This window comes from Somniosus microcephalus, chromosome 9 (assembly GCF_052327205.1).
Source record: "Somniosus microcephalus isolate GS21.2 chromosome 9, FLI_Smic_1.0, whole genome shotgun sequence".
NCBI lineage: Eukaryota > Metazoa > Chordata > Chondrichthyes > Squaliformes > Somniosidae > Somniosus > Somniosus microcephalus.
In genome coordinates, this window is record NC_140995.1 from 166650538 (window position 1) to 166675016 (window position 24479).

A 24479-nucleotide genomic window follows, 5' to 3' on the forward strand; every position below is an offset into this window, starting at 1 on the left:
CATTGGACCCCCTCGCCCCATCCAAGACACTTTGCAAATCTTGTTTAGAGAGCAGAGATTCACCAATTCCAACTCCCTAAATATTTAAATTTATACATTTTGGGAGACAGCGTTGTGCATGTTTGTATCCAGGTATTCAACAAACTCTCTCCTGAACAGAAGACCTAAATCTCCAACCAGCTAGGAGCCAAGCAGTGGAAACTGGGTTGTTAAGGATGGATCCCGAACTACATCTACCAGTCTCCAACTAGTAGCTGTAGTGTAAGCCCCCTAAGATACCCAGAGACATTTCCTTTGCACCATCTAACTGAAAGCAATCACTTTAGAAAAAAAATGTCTAATTTAGCAGTGAGTCCTTACAGAACTCTTTAAAATATTTTTTTACCTCATACAGTTCTTCATTATGAGGTACTTACATCTTCCATCAGATGGGGATGACAACCAAAGAAATTCAAATCAATTAATCTTTGTAGTAAATACCTGGATTTTGCCCAATTTGGACCTTCTGAGAGATGGTCATGGGTGACTTCTGTCTCACATCCCTTACCAACACATCAATCTCAGCTCCAAAGTTATTTTTTTTCTGGTTTTAGAAAGTAGTAAAGTTAATGGGCTGGAAATTGCAGTCGGAGGCTTCCCACAGGCGAATGCCTCCGAACCGCAAGTAAACTCCACACCGACCTGGTGCCTCTGTAGCTATGAAGACTCACGCTCCTGGGCCTGCAGGCGTATGCCTGCATAATGGCCCAGGCATCCCAGGAGCACAGGCGGTTCGCAAGCGTCCCTGGGGTCATGCAGGCCAGCCCCCAACCAATCACAAAGGGGGATTCCCATTATGCTTATGGATATTCCATTTATGCATGGAATTCCCTTAAGCATAATAGGAATCACATAAAAATACACTTTCACAGCACTTAAAAAAAACTAAATCATCATATGGTCAAAATTAATTAAAATACACTTTAATTAAACATTTAAAACAAAAATTTAATTTTTTGAAAAATAAATTTAAACATTTTTAAAGGGGCCAAAAATAACTAAACTAATTTTAAAGGTTTTGAATGGTTAAATCATTAAAAAAAATTATTTTAATATTTATTTAAACCCTTACACTGGTAAAAGACGGCCCTACCCCTGCTTTTACCAGGCATATGTGTTTGGTGGGTATCTGCTGGGCAGTAGTGGGGCAAATAGCCCAACTCACCGCCAGCGAATGTCCATTTCCTGCAGCTGGTTATGATCTGTCAAGCAGAACCTTGACAGATCGCAAGTTCCGGACTTTCCCGCATGTGCTTCGCATACGGAAACCCGGAACTTCCGGGGCACTTACGACTGCATACGTTGTGCGCTGTGCGTGCATGGTCATAGGCCCCGGAAAATCCGGGCCATTGATTTTCAGGTTCCTAAATGGTCTAGTGTGTCTGAAATCAAAATATCAAAAAAGCCAGAGTCCTCATCCTTATTACCAGGTATTACGCCGATGTTCCACAGAAGGTCGAGTGAGAGTTGGATTATATTCGTGCCTTGGTGTATTTGCAGGAAACTGGAAAAATGGGGGTCCTTGCACACAAGGTGGAGACATTGGTGCAGACCAAATGGATTCACTGACAGCTGAAGCTTGCCAAAACTTGACTCGATCTTTCTGACAATAATGCTTGCGCACAGTCGTCAAGTATCCGTCGATAGTGTTTGCATTTTTCTTGAAACAAATGATATAGCACTTTGGAAAGAAATGGCAACATAAGATGCCATAGTTTGATGCTAAAATTGCAACCACTTCAACTGCTGGGAGATATTGATCATTAGTGTTGACATACACAGGGACAAAAGAGATCCATACAATTAAGTAGATGAGCATGCTGAATGTGATAAACCTGGCCTCATTGTACCTATCTGGCAGCTTCCTGCCCTTGTATGCGAACAGGAAACAAAAAATCGCAAGTACAGCTATATATCCTAACATGACACCAAATGCCACATTAGAGCCTTCTTCACATTTTAGTAAAATTATTTTAGGTACATCATAACTTATTACAGAATGGGGTCCTTTAAGTACCAACCACAGTGTACAAACAATTACTTGAATTACAGTGCACATTACCAGAATTACTAGGGGTTTATACAACTTCTTCATTTGTTTTTGGACAACAGGATCAAACTTAAATGCCAGAATGATCCTAAAAGATTTGATCAGGATCCAAGAAACACAAATAGTAAAGCTTATGCCAAAGAGCGGCTGTCTAATTTTACAGCCATAACCCATTGGTTTACCAATAAAAAACCCAGTACTGACAAAGCTAAAGAACAATGAGAGGAGAATTATATAACAGAACTGACCTCCAGCAGCCTTTACTGCTGGCGTGTTCAAATTCGGCGTGAATATTATAATAACTACAATGATTAAAATAATCCCCAAACAAGCAATAACTTCAAGGACAATCGCAAACCCATTGTTCCATCTAAAGAATTCAATAGTTCTGTCATTGCACTTTGAACTTCCAGCATCAGACCACTGGTCATCTGAGCACTTCAAACAGTTGTTCATATCTGGATAAAATAAAAATCCTTGTTAGGCATCCAGAGCATTCAAATTAATCAAAAAAACTTGCAGAATTGTAATATTTGTAGAAAATAGTCATAAACTGTCTCCATATTTTGTGTACAGGATTTACAAAGTATTTTATACCAATAAATGGTATTTCACAAGACCACAAGATAAATGTAGATGGAGTTGTTCATTAAGTTCACCATAACTCATCCATCTAGTAATCAGGATCATGTCATTTAACCAGGCCTGTAATGAAAGTAAATATTTTTGCTTCCATTGACATGCTTGGTAGATAATTTCAAATATTGACCACTCTTTGTGTGAAGAGGTTTTAAATTGTCTTTTAACCAAATTTAGTCAATGCTCCATTGTTCTACTGTCTTACCTACCTTCAAGTAGTGTCCCACATTTGCCTTCTCTGTATCACTTAATAGACTTACTTATATAATTATATAAGTGACTTGAACATCTAGAACTTTATTCACTAGAAGTTTAGGGGAGATCAAAGAACTGTTTAAAGTTTCGGAAAGGTTTCAGAGAGTAAATAACAAAAGATAATTTCCAATTTGGTGAATCTGCAACAAGGAGGCATTAATTAGAATCTACTAAAATCATAAAGATGGAGGTTGGAAGAAAATGTTCATGCAACTAGTTATTAAAATATGAAATGTATTCCCACAACATTTAAGAGAAAATTGGATAAAAACTTGAAGAGGAAAAATCTTGAAGAGCAGGGAACTGGGATTAGAGCACAAAGTTCTGATGTGGAGTTGATACTGGCACGATGAGCTAAAAGCTCTCCTTTGGTACTGACATTTCTATGATTATGATATTTTGTATAGCTTTATTGCCCCCTTCTTAGTAGCCTCTCTGCTGATACTCGGCATCTGCTTGGTGGCTATTTGGCTCTTATAGCCATGTCACCTGTGACAATTACTAGAACTTACCCCAATCTACAGAGTAGTATCCCTCTGCACAAGGCACACAGTCATAACAGCAGGTGTATGAGGTATGCGAGTTCTTCCTTTGTCCAGGTTTGCAGGACTGTGAGCAGTTAGAAAACACAGCCTAGAGGAAACATAATTAATAATTGATTCTCCCAAACTATCATTAATTTAGTGCGATAGTAGTTGAATTTAAAAGTTATTTACACCTCACCAGTCGCCAAGGCCATTGTTTTGTTAGCTGCACCCTAGAGGAATGGCTACTGTGTTTATTGGTATGTTAAGAGCATTCCTCCCACTCATTCCTTTATTTTTAGAAATAAATGTTATTAATCATATCAGGTCATTTATCTCATTGCTGTTTATGGGACCTTGCTGTGTGCAAATTGCCTGTCACATTTGCCTACACAACAACTGTGATTGCACTTGCAAGTGATTCATTGATTGCAACATTTACTTTGGGACATCCTGGGGATGTGATAAGGCACCATATAAATGCAAGTTCTTTCTTTTATGGAAAGCTAATTAAGAAAGAAATCTTTTGGTGGTCTGGGGTGGCCTCTCCAAATGCACTAAAGATAAGGAAGAAGCAGAGTCACCCTCCTGTGCAGGTTTGCTTCCTCCTGTTCTATGTCACTTTGTCAGCACAGAAGTGGTTTCGAGATGATATACAAATGCCTATGCTGCATCTCAATATGTGTGAGTAAATGAACATGCATCAGTTAACTAGGTTTTATTGGAAACTTGCCATATTGGCACAACGTTTCAGTTTGAAGTTGTAGCTAGATAGTTTACCCTGCTGCAGTACAGGCATGCATGTGAGCTAGGAAAGAAATGTAAGGTTGCTTGACTGCTTTGTATTCAGCCTTAGTCAGGTGGTTCAGGTTGAGAGGACACTTTTTATGGCTTGTTACTTTTTCCATCTACTTTATACAGCTGATATTCTGAAGCTGGCAAAATTTATTGCAACAGTAGAAACCCTAAATTAGTCTTACAACAACAAATTAACTATGATTAACTATGCACATCAAAGAATAAATTCTAACCTTTGTGGTGTTTTTGAAGGTATCATCATAAATGTATATTCTTTTATCCAGAAGTTTGTATTCTCCAACCGGTTTAAACTGTGTAGTTCCATTATTCATCACCCAGTTTATTAAGTCATATCCATTTATGGAATCTCCAGATTTGTCAAAATAAAACTCTCTCCCCGCTTCAGTGAAATTCACCATTTTTAGTGCTTCAAGTAGCTGCAAACAAAAGGATTGATGATTAGGCAAGATTGGGAATTCAAAGGCTAGTTCCAACTAATTTTTGGTTAACTGGGTATCTGACATGTGCAGAGAGCCACTGCCATATGCAAGAGTCCCCAGTTCAGTTACTGAGAAAACTACCTCCACCTATAGAGTTTGTATTTGCCCAGTATAGAGTGCACACTGTTCCCTGTAAGGGCAAATCTCACATTTCTATGTTCAAAGAGCTCAAGTGCACATTGGCTGAGAAAAAGTATTTACACAAAGGCCATAGATATAACAACAGTAAATTAACCATTTTTCCACTTTAGTGCAAAGTAACGGCAACAATTTGCATTTATAATGTGCTTTCAATGTAGAAGATACAAAGCTTTTTTTAAGATTTAGGTAAGGCTTTGCTGAATATTGTGGTGCTACTTTTATTGCATGCCAGTGCTATGCACTGAACCAGCCACCTACATCTAGTCAATGCCTTTTGAATTGGTAATGCTGAGCCTGTGGATAATATAATCATACTAGCTGGGGGGGCCCGGCATTGCCAGGGCAGTTTAGAGGGCTGTGTGGTTGACGGCCGGCCGCTGCCACTCCCCCGCTCTGTTTCTCGGGCCGCGCGGTTGATGGCCGCCCGCTGCCGCTCCCCCGCTCTGTGTCTCAGGCCGAGTGGTTGTGAGGCCCGGCCCAAGTGACCCCAACTCACCTCCCGCTCCGGCGGGCCGACGCAGCTGCCCCGCTCGCTGTTGAGGAAAAGCAGGGGAAAAAATGGCGGCGACGTTTGGGGAGGCTGCAGGATTAGGTCCCGCCCGTGATGCACCGATTGGGCAACTATCAGGTCACTGAACTGTAGGATTGGTCAACCGTCACATCACTCAATGCTAATGAGCGGTCGGATTGGTCAACCGCTAATGAGCAGATTTTTGAACGTTTTTTGTATACTGTCCGAACAATTTTTATCTGACCAAAAAGTAAATATGCCTATGACACTCCCCTGATCGTCAGCTTTCTTTTGATATAACATATGTGTAGGTACGCTCTATAACTTTTGAGTGTATGACAGACAGAGACACACAGACAGAGAGAGAGAGAGAGAGAGACACAATAGTACAGAGTCAATTGATGGAGATTGTTGTCACTCACAAACTAGTCATGTAATGGGTATAAAAGTGAATTTAGTATCAGCATATGTGCACCAGCTCAATTACTGCACTGCTATACAATTACAGGAGCATTGAACAATAACTTTATATTTAAATAAGAATAATTTTCTGCGTATAAACAATAATATCAGAGTAAAACTATTTACCCTCCACGGTGCAAAATCAAGTGTCTTCTGACATGCTCCTTCTTGACATTTTAGGAGGTTCCTCAGAGCATGAGCTATTGATTTAATGGCCAAGTACGTTGCATAAGTGCCACCTAACTCAACATTTCGAACTAAATAATCGTCATCAAAATCTGCAATGGATTTATTTGTTTTGGTACAAGCAAGAGGTGATACCATTTTCAAGGAGTCTGGAAGTGAGCAGGACTGTGAGCTTTCATTGCATGTCTTTGTGTAATTGATATATTCTTCTGAACAAGTAAAACGAAGTTGCTTGTATTGTTCGATGAACTTGTTAAAAGCCCCAGGTCCTGGCCTTAGGTTCTTTAAATGTGTTAGAAAGCCTGTAATGTTTCCATTTTTGAAAGAATAACCAAATATGCTTCCAACTCTTTTGATATTCGGCATCACTGCAACTGCTCTGGATATGGACCAAGCATCACTGGCAATCCATGTTCTAGAAATGTTACGCCGAATGATTTCATTGAACAGTTTAATGACAAGTGGTGGTTTAGTAAAAAGAACAATAACACTTGCATTAGGAGTTGTTTCAATTTTTGAAACCAGGGCCTGTATTCTTTCATCACTTTGTTCATCACCCACATATGATGGAATCAGTTCTTGAAAACCAATACAAATGTCATCGTTCTGCGCGTTTGAAATGAAATCGGTCATTGCAGACTTGCCATAGTCATCATCAGTGGCGACAATCCCAATCCAGTTCCAATGAAAGTTGCTGACAAATCGAGCCAAGGCCTTTGTCTGATGGATGTCACTCGGAACAGTGCGTAAAAATGATGCAAATCTCACCTTGTCACTAAGGATTGCAGCAGATGATGAAAAACTGATCTATAAAACATTCAGAATAAAGGAAAGTTGTTCAATGAAGATTATGTTAAACACACACATTAGACACAACATGGCCTGGATTTTCCTCTGTGATCACATCAGAATTCCACTGCCTGCTTCCTTGACCTGGATTTTCCTCCCCTGTCCCCATCAGGAATACTACTGGCCGCCACATGCATATGTGGGAAAAACCTGGGTTCTAGTCCCATTTCCTCCTGGTTTGCCTCAGTTACCGCTACTCTCTGGGACCTCCTGGTGAAAGGTGGCAGTAGAGAGGGGGGTGGTTAATGATGGTGAAGTCTTTGAAGTTTTCTGATGGAGGGGGGGTGGCTAGTAGAGGCCTCCTCTCCCTTCATTTCAGCTCCCAGCACTTACCCACTGAAGGCCTTGCTCTCAGACAGATTTGCTGCATTCTTCTGCCCCTTTAATGTGGCTCCATCAGTTCCTGCTCCATTACTACCTGCTGCAGCACAGCTGGAATTTCTTTGGGATCACGTGGGCTCCTGATTGCTTTCAGGAATCGCACTGGGATCCCGTCAGGAATAGCTAATGACCCCAATCCAGGAATCTGGGCTGGGTCACGGGGGCTGAGGTGGGGATCGCAAATTCTGCTCCAATCTATTTTGGACTGGAATAGGAGTAACCAACTCACAGTTTCTCTTTCATCAATTTCAGCTTTTTGCTCCCTTAACCTTATTTTAGTTCTGTACATTTTAGAATCGCATTTAACAAAAATTAATATTAAGGTTTCTCAGTTTTGCTCAGAGAGAGAATGAAAGATTGAATTAAGAAAGAGAGAAAAAGAGACAGAAAGGAAAAGTAAGAAAAAGATGCGTGCGCATCTAAATGCGGAATTCCCGAAGTTGTGCCCCCACCACCACCCACCCATTGCTGACAATCTGTGAAATCAGTGGAACTGACGAAAACTTGACCTTTTCTGCGCTAATATAGCTGTTAAATACCCCATTAAATGTTAATCCTTGTTGAAAGAGGTGTAACTGAGGTTTTAACTGCGTATTGACTGAAAACAACCGTTTTGGCCCTGAAAAACACTTTATATTGGTGGAATGTCAAATTTCTCCATTATGATAAAAATTACTCGGTTTAAAAAATGTTATTTTAAAGTTTGTTCATGATATTTGAGCTTCTACCTTAACCCCATGTGTATGTCCCAATCTGAATTTAGTGGGAGTCGTTGGCAGCGCCGCGCCTGGGCGGAAAGTCATTTGCACGCCATTAGCGCTGCCTGGGGGCGCTAATGAGAGGCACAAATGCACCGAATTCCTAGCCTTAAGTGTCTAAATGGGGTAGAGGAACAGAGGGATCTGGGGGTACAGATACACAAAAATTAAATTTAGTGATGCAAGTTAATAAGGCCATAAAACAAGCAAAGCACCAGGGTTCATTTCTAGAGGGATAGAATTGAAAAGCAGAAGTTATGTTAAACTTGTATAGAACATTGGTTAGACCACACTTGGAGTACTGTGAACAGCTCTGATCTCCATATTATAAAAAGGATATAGAGGCACTGTAGAAGGTGCCAAAACGTTTTACTAGAATGATACCAGATCTGAGAGGATATACCTATCAGGAAAGATTGAACAGGCTGGGGCTCCTTTTTCCAGAAGAGAGGGGGTGGCCTGATAGAGGTCTTTAAAAGATTATGAATGGGTTTGATAGGGTAGATGTAAAAAGGATGTTTTCACTTGCGGGCAAGACCAGAACTAGAGGCCATAAATATAAAAGCAAAATACTGTGTGTGCTGGAAATCTGAAATAAAAACAGAAAATGATGGAAATACTCAGCAGGTCAGGGGGCATCTGTATAAATATAAGATAGTCACTAATAAATACAATAGGCAATTTAGGAAAAAACTTCTTTACCCAGAGAGTGGTTAGAATGTGGAACTCGCTACCACAGGGAGCATTTGAGGTGAAGGGTATAGGCACATTTAAGGGGAAGCTAGATAAGCACATGAGGGAGAAAGGAATAGAAGGATATGTTGATGGGGTTAGATGAAGAATGGTGGGAGAATGCTTGAGTGGAGCATAAACACCAGCATGGACCTGTTGTGCCGAATGGCCTGTTTCTGTGCTGTAAATACTTTGCAATACTTGTAAAGAGGAATACAAATATCTTCAAAGACTATAGAACAAAAATGTTGCATAACAGTAATGCTTTACATACCTGAGGCATGAGCATTACATTAAATATTCTTGCGATGGGAATCGACAACTCAGAAAAGGCTTCACCTACAACAGCTTTTGCAATCGGTTGGTAATCGGTGTAATTGCATCGAATTTCCAGACAATTTTCTGAGGTATGTGACTTGGAAAGTAACTTCATTGCAGCCATTACAGCCCTGGTGGCATCTGTACAGGTGTCATATATTTCATATCCAAGTTTAATATTTGGTAGCAGAGTCGAGTTATTTATCATTTCAATGGTGTGTATCATAGCTTGAACCCAGATAAATCTCTGGACATCGAATCTTTAAAAGAAAAAAAAAATAGTGTTCAATCCAAGTTTTTAAAAAGGTTAATTGTTTGACAGCATCATGTTGGCCCCAGAGTTTACTATGATACTTCAGTATGTTAAAAGAAAGTTTTAGCTTTTGAAATAAATTGCTAAACAGTGACGATGTCTATCTAGATTATAAGCATCTATTGTCAATAATTTTTTTGGAAACTAAATTTTTCTCACTTATCAATAAGGGTGCAGGGACACTATGGATGGTATTTCCTAAGCGATGTTAATGCACCGGAAACATGGTGGGGGTGGGGAGAGGAAGAGTACCAGCTGCTCACCTGGCCCGATGCTGACCCCAGGGAATATCTGGGGATCGGACTAATCAACATTTCAATGGTGGGCTCCCCACAGTCTTTCTGCCTGCACTGGAGAACCTGCCCAGGAGGGAGTGGCGAAGTCAATGATGCTGCAGGCCTTGGGCACTTACGACAGTGTTCAAAGGGCCAGCAGTCTCCTGGCCAGTAACACGAAGCTGGCCCTACTGGAATCAGTTAAATTTAGGTGGGTTTTAGAGTGAATCAATCCATTCCTTTGGAGGGAGTTAAAATTTAAAGAGCTATTCCCATCACCTGTAGCAATGCTGGACAGCTGTTGCACACAGGCATACGTGGTGCCCAGCATTGCTGTGGCAGTAATGATGGCGAATGTGACAGAATGTAACACTGTCATTAATACCTTATTGGAATATCCCCTCCCATATTTGGGCAGATGTTTCTGGTGGTCACTATCACTTCTGGTGGAAAATACCAGACGTCACAGCAATCGGCAGGGAGCTGGCATAACAGTTCTCCAGCTGAATTCCCACCCCTGCCTGCCCCAGTACCACACAAAATTGGACAGTAAGACCTTGGAGCATCCAAACCCCCACACGAAGACTACAGTTATAAGGGCCAATTTTACAAATCAGTGATGCTGGCGGGAGTTTTCACTGACTGTGAGCACATCTTGATTAATCACAGGCTTGTTGAGATACCACGGCAAACGTGGGATTCGAGACCAGAGTTGATGGAACACAACTGCTTTAATTTACATCATGGCAAAAAGAGAACTTGAAAAGCCCGCGCAACCACTTAAATACTCTCCAGACAGGAAGTGCTCCCGGCAGCCTGTCCCTGCGGGAAACAAGTTGCCGGAGGAAAGGGCCCCTGGCTGGGGGCGGCTGCTGCCGGCAGTGCGCCTGCGTAAACTGTCCGTGCCGCCGTGAGCGGATTATGTCCAATGGTGGCGTGTCGCCACAGAGCTCCCCCCAGAATCTGCTTAGGAGGAGTGGACGAGTCGTGATGGTGGTCTAATGGTTCTGCCGGAGCGGCTCTGAGTGGCCACCGGTCTAGTTGGTGGGGCCGGGCGGTTCGCCGCCGGCTGTGCTGGCTTGCTGGCGGGACGGCCTCTAGTTGGAGGTCGGGCCACGGGGACCTGTTCCCCTGGTTCTGTGTATGCTGGTTTGAGTCGGTCGATGGAGACTGTTTCGACCCTGTCGCCGAGTCGCAGCTTGAAGACCTTGTCCCCGGTTTGTAGCACCTCGTACGGTCCGTCGTACGGGGGTCGCAGGGGTCCGCGGTGCGCGTCGTGTCGCACGAAGACGAAGCGTGCCTGCTGTAAGTTTGGCAGGACGTGAGGTGCGAGTTCACCGTGTCGGTTGACCGGAGGTGGGGCGAACTGTTGAGCGGAAGAGAAAGAGTTGAGCCGCTGCTGTTCGGCCGACCAAGGCGTGGTAGCCTCCGGGAGGAATTCGCCTGGTACGCGCAGCGGTTGTCCGTAGACTAACTCCGCTGCTGAGGACTGGAGGTCTTCCTTGACCGTGGTGCGTAGGCCTAGTAGCACCCACGGTAGGCGGTCAGTCCAGGTACTGTCCTGCAGGCTGGCGCGGAATGAGGCCTTGAGTGACCTGTGGAAGCGTTCACACAGCCCGTTGGCCTGCGGGTGGTACGCCGTGGTTCGGTGGAACGTCACCCCGAGGTTGCGTGCTGTGGCCGTCCAGAGTTCGGAGGTGAACTGGGCGCCTCTGTCGGAGGTTATGTCGGCCGGTACGCCGAACCTCGCGACCCAGGTGTTAACGAACGCCCTGGCGATGTCGGCTGTGGTGGTGGAGGTCAGCGGCACTGCCTCAGGCCAGCGTGTGTAGCGGTCGACCATCGTGAGGAGATAAGTTTGGCCTTGCGATGGCGGCAGAGGACAGACGATGTCGACGTGTACGTGGTCGAAGCGGCGGCTGGGTACCTCGAAGTCTCCCAGGGGTGCTTTTGTGTGCAGCTGTACCTTAGCCCGTTGGCAGGCGAGGCAGGAGGTGGCCCAAGTCCGAACATCTTTGCTGAGGCCGCGCCAGATGAAGCGCTGGGAGAGGAGTTTGACGGATGCGTGGGAACCCGGATGGGAGAGCCCGTGGAGCACGTCGAAGATGCGGCGGCGCCAGGTTGCAGGGACGACCGGCCTGGGTTGGCCGAGTGAGACGTCGCAAGTGACTGTCGTGGCTTCGGGCCCGTGCGCGACCTTGGCTAGGCATAGCCCTGGCAGGCTGGTAGCCGCCGAGAGGAGGTCTGGGTCCGTGAGCTGGGCCGCTGCTAGTTGCGCGTAGTCGACCGCTAGGTGATTCGCGCAGATGGCGGGACGGGAAAGGCAGTCGGCGACAACGTTGTCTCTACCGGAGACGTGCTGGATGTCCGTGGTAAACTCGGACACGGCCGCGAGCTGGCGTTGCTGCCTAGCGGACCAGGGTTCGGTGTTCTTGGCCATCGCGTATGTGAGCAGCTTGTGGTCCACGTACGCGGTAAAGGGGCGGCCCTCCAGGAGGAACCTGAAATGGCGGACCGACAGGTGGAGCGCGAGGAGCTTGCGTTCGAAAGTAGAGTATTTGACCTCCGGGGGGCGCAGTTGGCGGCTGTAGAAGGCAAGTGGCTGCCACACGCCATTGACCCACTGCTCGAACACGGCTCCGACCGCATGGTCGGAGGCGTCGGTTATGAGCGCGACCCGGGCATCGGCCCTCGGGTGCGCGAGCAGGGTGGCGTCGGCGAGCGCGTTTTTGGTGGCGTCGAAGGCGGCTGACGTGTCAGCGGTCCAGGCTACGGCCATCTTGCCGGATTTACCTCGGAGGGAGTCGTATAGGGGCTTCATGAGGGCTGCAGCTCTGGGGATGAATCTGTTGTAGAAGTTCACCATCCCGAGGAACTCCTGGAGGCCCTTGATGGTTTTGGGGCGGGGGAATTGCTGGATGGCCTGCACCTTGTTGGGCAGGGGGACGGCCCCAGCAGGGGTGATGTGGTGGCCGAGAAAATCGATCTCGGCTAGGCCGAATTGGCACTTCGCCGGGCTGAGGATGAGCCCATGTTGGGCTAGGCGCCCGAACAGGATGCGAAGGTGTTCGAGGTGTTCCTGTTTGGAGGAGCTGGCCATGAGAATGTCGTCTAGATAGACGAATCGGAAGTTCAGGTCCCGGAGGACTGAGTCCATAAGGCGCTGGAAAGCCTGGGCTGCATTCTTGAGGTCGAAGGGCATCCTCAGGAACTCGAACAGGCCGAATGGGGTGAAGACGGCCGTTTTGGGGATGTCCGCGGGGTGTACGGGGACTTGGTGGTAACCGCGCACCAGGTCGACCTTGGAGAAGACGGTTCGTCCGGCCAGTCGGGCCGAGAAGTCCTGGATGTGCGGCACCGGGTATCGGGCGGGAATGGTGGCGTCGTTGAGGTGGCGGTAGTCCCCGCAGGGGCGCCAGCCTCCGCCGGGCTTGGGGGCGATGTGGAGGGGCGAGGCCCAAGGGCTGCTGGAGCGGCGGATGATGCAGAGTTGCTCCATGGTGGTGAACTTGGCCCGCGCGATTTCCAGCTTGGCCAGGTTGAGTCTGCGGGCGTGGGCAGAGACCGGGGGGCCGGTGGTGGGGATATAGTGCTCCACACAGTGTTTGGCGGCTTTGGCCGAAAAGGTCGGGTTAGTGAGGGCGGGAAACTCGGCTAGTAGTGCTGAGTAGTCGTCCGTGGCTCTGGCGAGGCAGTAGGTCGTCATGCCGGCCGAACGGGCCGGGGTGAATGCGCCAGGGATGGGGGCCATAGTGTTGATGTCGACGAGGCGGTGCCTCGGAATGTCGCCAAGGAGGCCGTGGGCACGTAGGAAGTCGGCGCCGATGAGTGGGCAGAGGACCTTGGCTGTGAGGAACTCCCAGCGGTAGCGGTGGCCTGCGAGGTCGAGCGTGACCATGCGGGTGCCGTATGTGCGGATGTCAGAGCCATTGGCTGCGGCCAGCGTGATGCCCCGTGCGCCGCGTTGGATTTCGGGGGCGGAGGCGGGGGTGATGTTGTGCTGGGCTCCTGTGTCGCACAGGAATCGGCGGTTGGTGCTGTCATCGGTGACGTACAGTAGGGGCCCCTTTTGCCCCGCGGCCATCGTGGGGGCCGGTGTGGGGGGGGGGGTTTGAAAGTGCACGGTGGCGTGCAGCGTTGGGCCCTATTGCCAAAACGGGTGTGGTAGTAGAAGTGACCCGGAGTGGAAGGGCGGTCGGGCCTAGTGGGCCGGGGGGGACCGCGTGGTCATTGCCGTGAGGTTGGGCGCGACGTCGCGGGCGGTCTGCGCGGAGAGTAGCCGGTTGGCCTTTTCGGCTATCTCATTCGGGTCCGTGGAGCCAGACTCCACAATGAGCGGGCGGATGCTGGCGGGGAGCTGCCGAATGAAAAGCGTGCGAAAGAGGGCGCCGGGGTTTTTGTCGTCCGAGAGGGACAGCATGTGGGAAAGCAGGTCTGATGGTGAAGCGTCACCAAGGCCTGGGAGGCCGAGGAGTTGGCAGTTGCGCTGGTAAGAGGATGCCTGAAATTTTTTAAGAAGCGCGGCCTTCAGATGTTCGTACTTGTCTTCCTCTGGTGGATCCTGCAGCGCTGCCCAAACCTTGGGGACTGTGGCGCAGGTGAGAGAGGCGACGAGGTAGTCGTACTTCGTGGCGTCGACTGTAATGCTTCTCAGCCGGAATCTGGACTCGGCTTGAACGAACCAGGCCTCGGCCAGGTTCTCCCAAAGGTCCGGTAGTTTAACCGTGACTGCGTTTGTATCCGCCATGCTAGCTTAGGATTCGTCCTGAGCGTCGGGGTCACCAGTGTTGAGATACCGCGGCAAACGTGGGAGTCGAGACCAGAGTTGATGGAACACAACTGCTTTAATTTACATCATGGCAAAAAGAGAACTTGAAAAGCCCGCGCAACCACTTAAATACTCCCCAGACAGGAAGTGATCCCGGCAGCCTGTCCCTGCGGGAAACAAGTTGCCGGAGGAAAAGGCCCCCGGCTGGGGGCGGCTGCTGCCGGCAGTGCGCCTGCGTAAACTGTCCGTGCCGCCGTGAGCGGATTATGTCCAATGGTGGCGTGTCGCCACAGGCTCATTAATTTTAATGAACTAGAAATCGTGGCGAGCATAGCTGTGAGCATCAGTTGTGTGCTCCTGGCATCCAAGGCTCCCCAACAGGTGCATTCATTCATAAATTCAGCCCTGTAGTGTCAATGCAGCATAAATCCAGAATAAAGGTATTGGGCTGGATTTTCATTGAGGAGGCGGGACTACAACTTTCGAGGTTGTAGTCCCACCTCCATTGAGTTCTAACCAACCCACGCGATTTTGACTTGATTGACATTGTTGAGCCTGCCCAGCGGGCTCAGCAGGCCAATTAAGGGCCACCCGGCAACAGGTGACGTCACAGATTGATATTTCATTTGTCAAGACCTTTTGACAGATGAAATATCAGCGTTTCACAGCTGTTTGAAGCTGTCAAACATTGACAATCTGTACTCCAAGTTAATTCCTTCCTCTCAGGATGATTTAGAGATCTCCCCGGAACAGAAAGCTGAATGCTGCAATTTTTGACACATCGCGGCCATTCTGCTTTCTGTGCCGATGAGATGAGGGACTCCCGAGACCTGAAGGAAGGAAGGCTGTAAAGGTAAGTACATGTAAGTAAAACTTCTTCAAACACTTTACACACACCAAACACACTTACCTCTGCACTCATGCACCCATCACTCACCTGAACACCGGACATCTCGACCCCTCCAAGCCCTTCAGCCCGAAGACCCACCTCGCTAACTTGGCGTGGTTTGGAGCCGTCGGGAATCACACATTTCACCAATTAAAATAGGGATTAGGCTAAAAACTGCCTGTTAACTATTACATCCGTGAATGATTGAGACACGGACAGCAGGAGTTGAACAAAACAAGTCTTTACTGATGGAAGTCAATAGTGAAACTGAAAACAACAGAGGCTCTCTAGCACCTTTTATACAGGGGTGGTCATTGCAGTCTGAGACCAGTTATTCTCTTAAAGGTACATACACAACAATTCCTCCCCTTTTAGATGAACAGTACATAACATTCATTTAACAACTAAATGATAACTAATTACAATCACAATTACGGTTGCTAGATACATTGGTTAAGTTTAAGCAATTATAAGTTCAGTCTTTGAGGAGGCTTCCTGATTCTGTCTGGATAACGCCTCTTTGGGGTATCAGGTTCTTCTGGCAATGTTGAGTCGGGATCAATGTCGTTGTTTGGTTCATCTGCTTCCAATATTACCGGTTCTGCGGTAGCTGCAATTGGAACGTCGATTTCATTACCAGGTGTATCAGATCGTGGTGTGGAGTTGACGTTTTCCAGTGACTCTAGAATCTGGTCAGCATGGCGTCTTACAATGCTCTCCCCAATGTCCACGGTATACATGAGAGGTCCTTGTCGTGTACAAATCGTTCCTGGCTGCCATTTCTCAGTGCGGTAGTCCCGGGCCAAAACTGGTTGATCTATCTTAAAACTCCTGGTCGGCCTTTCATTCATATTCTGAAACTGCCTGTTCTCCACATCTCTTCGGACGTTTGGCTTAACCAAATCCAAGCGGCATCGTAGTCTTCGATTGAAGAACATCATGGCTGGAGTTTGGTTGGTAACCGCATGTGTCGCATTCCAGTAGGCAAACAAGAAGTTGTCCACCTTGTGTTGTAGGGGTATATCTTCATTACACATTGCCTTGATAGCCTTCTTGAATGTTTGGACAAACCTCTCGGCCAATCCATTAGTGGCTGGATGATATGGGGCAGATGTGTAATGCTTAACACCATTGTTCTTTAAGAACCTCCAGAACTCTTCAGACACAAACTGTGGTCCATTGTCAGAGCAAATCTGTTCAGGCAGCCCATTCCTGGCGAATATGGTTCGTAAAACTGTGATAGTTTTTTCCGTGGTGGTTGAGGACATTTTTATTACCTCTGGCCACGTTGTGCATCCACCGCAATTAAAAACATCGAGCCAACGAAGGGACCAGCAAAATCAATGTGCACCCTTTGCCATGGAGATGAGGGCCACTCCCATGGATGCAGAGGAGCTTGTGGTGGGGCGTTTTGGACCTTCTGGCATCCTGCACAGCTCTTGGTCATCTCTTCGATTTCTCTATCGATTCCCGGCCACCACACAAACGCTCTGGCTAAGTTCTTCATTTTTACCCCACCCAGATGACCCTCATGAAGCTCATTGAGCACTCTATCCGTCAACTTAGGTGGAATTACTACTCTGGATCCACACATCAAGGTTCCTCTGCACACTGACAGCTGTTCTCTATAGTCTATAGACTATAGTCGAGTGGAATAACTCCACTGGATCCACTGCCAGTTCTCCCACCGTCGGCAACGGTAGGCGTGACAATCCATCAGCATTTCCATGCTGTTTAGTTCCTTTGTACTCGATGTCATATTGGTGTGCCCCTAGGAAAAGGGACCATCTCTGCAGCCGTTGTGCTGTCATTATCGGTACGCCCTTCTGAGGGTTGAAAATGGAGACAAGAGGTTGATGATCGGTTAGTAGAGTAAATTTTTGACCGTGCAGGTAGTGATTGAACTTCTTCACCCCCCACACCAGGCTGAGGGCCTCTCTGTCAATCTGGGCGTAGTTACGCTCGGCAGAAGTTAACGAGCGTGACGCAAAAGCTATCGGCCTCTCCAAACCATCAAGGAATTTATGTGACAGTACCGCCCCAATGCCGTAGGGAGACGCATCACACGCCAGTCTGATCGGCAGTGCTGGGTTGTAGTGAGCCAATACTTCCCTTGAAGTGATTAAGTCCTTACTCTTCTGAAAGGCCAGCTTACAATCATCGCTCCATTTCCATGATACCCCCGTTCGTAGCAGGGCGTTCAGTGGGTGCAGAATTGTCGACAAATTCGGCAAAAACTTATGGTAGTAATTCACCAATCCGAGGAATGACCTCCGTTGCGACATATTTTCAGGTGCTGGGGCCTTAACAACCGCTTCAATTTTGTCAGGGGACTTATGTAACCCCTCTTCATGAATCACGTGGCCACAATACGATATCTGTTTCTTAAAAAATTTGCACTTGGGGCGGTTGGCTCGCAGCCCATGTTCCCGTAGTCTAGTGAGCACCTGTTCTAGGTTGTTAAGGTGTTCACTGTCATCTTCACCTGTCACAAGGATGTCGTCCAAGTAACACTGAGTCCCCGGAATCCCTTGCAGGGCTTGTTCCATCGCTCTTTGCCATATCGCCGGAGCCGATGCTACTCCGAATAAAAATCGATGATACTGGTAAAGACCTTTGTGAGTGTTTATCGTGAGATACTTCCTAGAGGACTCTTCAACCTCCATCTGCAAATATGCTTGTGCTAGGTCAATTTTTGTAAAAGGCTTCCCTCCAGACAGTGAGGCAAAGATGTCTTCTATCCTTGGAAGAGGATATTGTACTGTGTGAAGGACTGGGTTCACCGTCACCTTGAAATCCCCACAGATGCGAATCTTCCTTGGCTCCCCGGACTTATTGCTTAACGTTTTCTTCATGACAGGAACGATGGGTGTCGCCCACTCACTCCATTCGACCTTAGACAACACGCCTGCCTTCTCCAGATTCTCCAGCTCTGCCTCGACGGCTGGGCGAATTGCATATGGTACCAGTCTTGCTTTGAAAAACTTGGGAACTGCATTCTCTCCTATTTTTATCGAGGCGGTTACGCCTTTAAGCGTGCCCAGTTCTTGTTGAAATACCTCTTTGGCGTTAGCTAAGATTGTTGACAATCGTCCAGGAGTGACGTCTTCATCTTTTTTACCGTCCACCATCATTGCATGAATGGAGTGCCAATCTAAGTTTATCTTCCTGATCCATTCCTGTCCCAATAACGGTGGTCCACCATTTGGCAGTATGTAGAGATACAATTTTCGTATTTTCTTGCCGTTGTATTCGACAGGCACCCTTATTTTTCCTCTGGGGTATACTTTTTGCCCCGTATACATCGTCAAGACGATGGATGTCTCTCTCAAGGGTATGTGTGAAAATAGCCGCTCGTAGTCTCGTCGATTCATGATGGTTAGCGCTGATCCTGTATCTTATTCCATTTTAACTTGGGACCCTGCTATCGTGAGGGTGACCCAAATGGTTCGGTGATCCTCTTTTGCGATTACATTGTGAAGTTTGCGACAGCTTAGTCTCCTGTTCCTGGATTCACTATCGCTCATCTGGTCTTCGGAACTACTGTCCGTCATCTTTTGTACTTTCTTGTACGGTTCCTTAGTAGCCTTTTTGTTGTCGCTGGTCTTCTTCCCAGACCTGCAAACTCGTGCAATGTGTCCTATCTTCCCGCATTGCCTGCATATTTTGTCTTTGGACCAGCAGTCCTTCTGGTCATGGTTAGTTCTGCCGCAGCGATAACATTTTGCAAATCCCCGTGTCATTTCGTGGGCGCCATATTCCTGTGGTTTTTGTTGAATTTCTGCAGCTCCCCTGGCTGCTGCTTCATACGATACTGCCACGCTGAAAGCCTTATCTAGCGTCAGCTCTTTCTCCTGAGAGTAACTTCTTCTGTGTTCCTTCACTCAGGAGTCCACAGACAAATTTGTCCCGTAGGTTATCTGCCAGTCCTGCTCCGAACTGGCAGTGCTTTGATAGCTTGTGTAGTTCCGTAAGATACCGCCGCAGCCCAGGAAGGATCAGTGCACTACCTGCCACCACCCCGATTAGCTGAAGCACCGTCGACAGGAACCAGACCCCGCTTCCGACAGCTTCTCCAGCAATCTTCAACTCCGCAACACAGGGCGGATGCCCACGGTCGACGCCCGTTTCTACTGCCTCTTACTTTCTTTTCTTTCTGACCTCGACCTCTGCTCACTTCGCTGTAGGAATGGATCCCAGGAGGTGGTGCAGACTGTAGGTAGGTTCGTATCTGCTCATCGCCAGTATTACGTCCGTGAATGATTGAGACACGGACAGCAGGAGTTGAACAAAACAAGTCTTTACTGATGGAAGTCAATAGTGAAACTGAAAACAACAGAGGCTCACTAGCGCCTTTTATACAGGGGTGGTCACTGCCGGTACTGCAGTCTGAGACCAGTTATTCTCTTAAAGGTACATACGCAACATTAACTACCTGTTAACAGGCAGTTAATTGGCACTAATCCCCTTCCCGCCTCGGGGAGGTGGATCCCAGTACGGGTCGGGTACCCGCCTCCTTTGAAACTGGCATGGAGGCGTGTTGGGGGCGGGATGGCTTTGTGCCCTCGATTTTGGGATTTTAACCCCCCACACGCCTCCAATCCCGCCTCTATGGCCCAATGAAAATCCTGCCCATTGACTCATCACTGGAGCAAAGCAGTGCGAGAGTCCCTACTCCAGTCAGGTCAGACTTTAGCTCCGGATTTACACTACACAAGTTTAGCATTGATGCAAAATGAAAATCACTTCATACTAACTTGTGTGAAATCACCTTTGCTTTGTGCCAGAGTCAGTAGAGTTGTTCACTGACCTGTATGTCTCCTAACATGCCATAGAGGGGTCCATCAGGTAAGAATTGCTCAAAAAAGTAAGAGACCATTAAGCAACTTCAAATTGCTAGACACACAAAGTTCTTTATATTTAAAGTACTTCCTCTCCAGAATACTGGATGGTGCAAGAAGTACAACACTGTCCTTTCACCTCTAGACTCTAATTCAATTTGGACTTATGGGATGTGAGTCTTCTCTTTGCGAGTTCTAAGGGTGCTAATTGAAATTAATTTGGGTAATAGCAAACCAATTTCTAGTGGATGTCAGCCAGTGGTATAAAAAGTCCAACCCACCTCTACATTTTAAGGGTATTAGTCTCTCTTTGGTTACAAACATTCCACCACTTTGATTGGCATTTATAACAGATCCAGACTAATACCAGCACATGGCAAATATGGTTGGAAAAGCTGGTGGAAGGGTAGAAATTGAAAAATCTTAGTGATAAAATACTGCAGTTTTATTTGGTAGGCTGCTGAGAAAACCCAGGGCTACCTTTCCTGTGATTGGTGCCTAAGGAAAGTTTATATCCTGGTGCTAAAAGCAGGATATAGGATTGAAGACTTGTGACACCAGGTTTCTGCCCTCCCTTTACATTACCCCGGAATGTCTGGGGCTTCCCGAGAAGGCAGACGGCCTGCATCTATAATGTAATTCTTCTTTTATTATCGTAAGAACTAAGAGAATATGAGCTTGTGCCATTCCAGTGAACAAGTTCTAATAACAAGGATGCTGTGTTCGACCCTGCAAAATGCTACATTGTCATATATCGGAGTCAGTTCTGTGCTCCCGCATTCTCGGGCAGTCATTCAGCTGAGGCAGAATGGGGCATTCGTGGATCTCCAGCTTCATTTTCCTGTTTCTTCGCCAATTGGTCACCCTTTTTGAGGGGTGCCAAGAAGAAGTGGGCTTCCAGGATCAGAGATGGGCAGGGAGTAGCCCAATGTTAAATCCCTTTTTTGCCTTAAAGGGGTCTTTGGGCCAGGGATTGACTGGAGGTGCTCAGGCTGCTAGTTTTAGACAGCAGCCAGATGATTCCAACCATGGCAATGATTGCCACTGCTTCAGCCCTCTTGCATTTAGTGAGTCAAATAACTTCCTGTAATCAAATTAAATCGATCGTGCTAATCTTTTTCCACTGTTTAATCCTCATTTTTATTAAACCCGATTCATTGTAGGTCACATGATCTAATAACGTGATTTTTTGTTGTTGTAATTCTTCTTTTGTTATCGGAAGAACTAAGAAAACATGAGCTTGTGCCATTTCCAGTGAACAAGTTCTAATAACAAGGATGCTGTGTTCGACCCTGCAAAATGCTCCATTGCCATATATCGGAGTCAGTTCTGGGCTCCCACATTCTCAGGGAGGAGCCATGCTTACCGTGACGGTGGGTTGAAGCTAAAGCAACAAAATTGTAGCCCCTATTCTCCAACCCACTGTCCCTGTGAGTGCACAAGTGCAGAATTACCTCTGCTGTGCGTGTAAGGTCACATTTTGATTGGTAGGGAGCAAGAGCTTGCTTATAGGAGTGGTCCTAGGCACTGAGCACAAGAGGAATATCTGGTACAGTAGGAAAATCATAACAGTGCTCCTGAGGCATGCAACCTCCTGTCAAGTAAGGGTGCGAATTTTGGTAAACAATTGCATATCCTTTACACAAATTAGTTTCCCCAGTTATCTGTTGATTGGGAATTGCATTATGGAAGTAACAGCTGCCAAATGATATGTTAAAGTTTTGGCTTTTAATTTTCACAAATGGTACCGTACATTGCTTTACTTCACAACAACTTGATTTCTTTTTCGTAATTCCAAATGTTATTGCTAAAAAAGTGAAAATTCTTTGTTTTTCTTGATGGATAGGAAGGCCAAAGATATTTACATTATCGTTAAATATCAGGTCAATTTAGTTCCACACTTCTTACATCCCAATCACAAGTACACACAGAACAATAAAAAGCTGTGAGTGAATCGCAAGTTAGCATCTAACTACTAGTTAGACTTTACACACAGAATAAAAATAATTGGTTGGTAGAGAGTGAAAAAGGGTAAATTTTGCAAAGCTCTGTTCATGGCTTGGAGCCTTGCTCAAGGGGAGTGCGGACACAGAGGTCAGTGTGCCTGATTTCCAATGATTAATTGTAATTACCAAAAAATCATGAGTACACAGAATTGGGCACAGTGACCTCTTCACAATTCTCTGATCAATGTTCGTGCTCAACAGGAGCTTTGCCTTGCAACATTTACCCTTTAGTGTTAGACTTCGATTAAACAGTTGTGAAACCATCATGAGCCAGGTGTACTAGCATGCCTGATCCTTGAGAAAGTGGGCCTCATTTTCCCCTGTGACAATCAATTACAGATTGGGGAAAGTGGCCATTAATAAATTAAACTTTGAAATTTTCTTCAAAGATCTTTGGCTATACTAGAATATCACGCCACTTTAAATGTGCTTCTGATGTCAATATAATGGCCCAGAAATTCAGGTCTCCACGGGTGAGTATGCACGGGGTACTCACCCGTAGGCCCAATGGAAGTGCCGGTTTCGTGCATGCATTGCACATGCGCAGGAAACCGGAACTTCCGTTCCTTTGAAAGAAGTGGTTCAGAGGTGGAATGCGTGCGCCGGAGAGGCAGCGCGTGTGCATCGAACTTACATTTTTTTCCCAGGTTTTTCCAGGAGGGTAAGTCTCCAGGAGTTACACATATAAAAAGCAGGCGCAAGGCCTGCTTTTAACAAGGTAAGTGGTGAATTAATTAAAATTAAAACATTTTTTCCACAGGTTTATTATTTTTAAATACTTTAAAGAAAGGTAAGTTTATTTTTAGCCCTGTTAGAAAATGTAATTAATTTTTTAAAATTTAAAAAAGTTATTTTATATAATTTATAGTTATTTTAAAAATGTGATTTAAAAAAAAATGTATTTGAAGTTTTAGTGATTTTTGGAGCTTATAGTATTTATGGTTTTGACAGCTCTTCCTGTCAATTTTATGAATGGGCATTTCCCTGCTACCATTGGCTCTCCATGGTCCACGTGATCCCAGGGGACGCATCGAACTAACTGCGCCCCTGGGATACGCAAGCACTGCGTGCCGGCAGTTGGAGCAGGCCCAGGATCGGAATCCCACGCGGGCCCACAGCTCAACAGCCGGCACACTAGTTAAGTGCAGGTCGGAGTTTTGCACCCGCAGGAAGCCTCCGACCCGAATTTCTGGGCCATTTGATCTTGGAAAAAATTACCTCAGATATTTAACTAAGCAGCTTTCATTGTGTGGGTGGAAATGAATGTGTCAGTGGGACAAACAATCCTGTAACAGATTGTTGATGCTTTAGCGAAGAGGTGGACTCCTAACCTGCTCTTACCTTCCACTCACTGTGATTTCAACATCGACTACAGATTTAATACACAAACAGGAGTGTTCCATTCCTCAATCCTCCATCCTCTTCCCCAGTACTTGTGTTCCTCTTTCGATGAGTACAAAATCCATTGAAAGAGGGCAAAAATAATACGCAACGGCCAGCACACTTACATATGTGCCTATTGATCCAAATAGTCAATACTCAAGCTAATATTGGATTGGTTGTGAAACTGGATATATAGGCAGTAAAATAGCTTTTAGAAAAAACAGATCTGAACAACTAAATGTTTTCTTTTCAAATCTAATAATCAAGTAAAACTGCCTCATTTCCTTTTTTTTCTGCCAGTTTGGATTTCTCACATAACAAAGAAAACTACTTTTACTTGAAATCTAAATTCCAAACCATACCGGATTGAACTAGTCATGTTTAAGTGTGTTCAACATTTCATCCCTCTATTGCAATAATGTAACAGAATAAAGGTCCAAATAATGAAACACTTACCCTGTGCATGTTAGTGGGTCTGGTTTAGATCGAATTGCTAAATTCTCCACTTGTTGATGGACTGGAAAGATTCCACCGATAATAATATCCCCTGGGCTTCTGGCTCCGACAATATCACTAGGTACATCACAAGCTCTCACCGACCCGCAAAGAAAAGCACAGCACCAAACGTAGGCAGCCTTCAAAGTGAACATGATTCCTAGAAATTTTTAGTTATTTCATGTTTTGTACAACTACATAAGAATGTAAATGTAGCAACATAAAACCTTAAGAAGAAGACTTTCCAATACCATAACATTTGCTTATGTGTATTTACTGGTACGTCCAAGAACAGATTAAAACAGCTGCCTCTTTTGATCTTAGACACTTTCAATGCCCTCCTTTTATCTGCTGCGCACTAATGCC

The 24479-nt window shown here is 46.0% G+C and overlaps 1 protein-coding gene across 1 annotated transcript; it reads right to left on the reverse strand.

Annotated features, from left to right (window-relative positions):
* Positions 1–106: 106 nt before the first annotated feature.
* Positions 107–24354, reverse strand: LOC147112820 (G protein-coupled receptor family C group 6 member A-like). Its single transcript, XM_085998225.1, has 6 exons — positions 24075–24354; positions 9100–9403; positions 5950–6912; positions 4539–4742; positions 3496–3616; positions 107–2547 (listed from the first exon to the last, which is right to left on the reverse strand). Exons 1-6 carry the CDS (start codon positions 24266–24268, stop codon positions 1463–1465), a joined length of 2871 nt encoding a protein of 956 aa, XP_085854351.1. The 5' UTR covers positions 24269–24354; the 3' UTR covers positions 107–1462.
* Between the last annotated feature and the right edge of the window lie 125 nt (positions 24355–24479).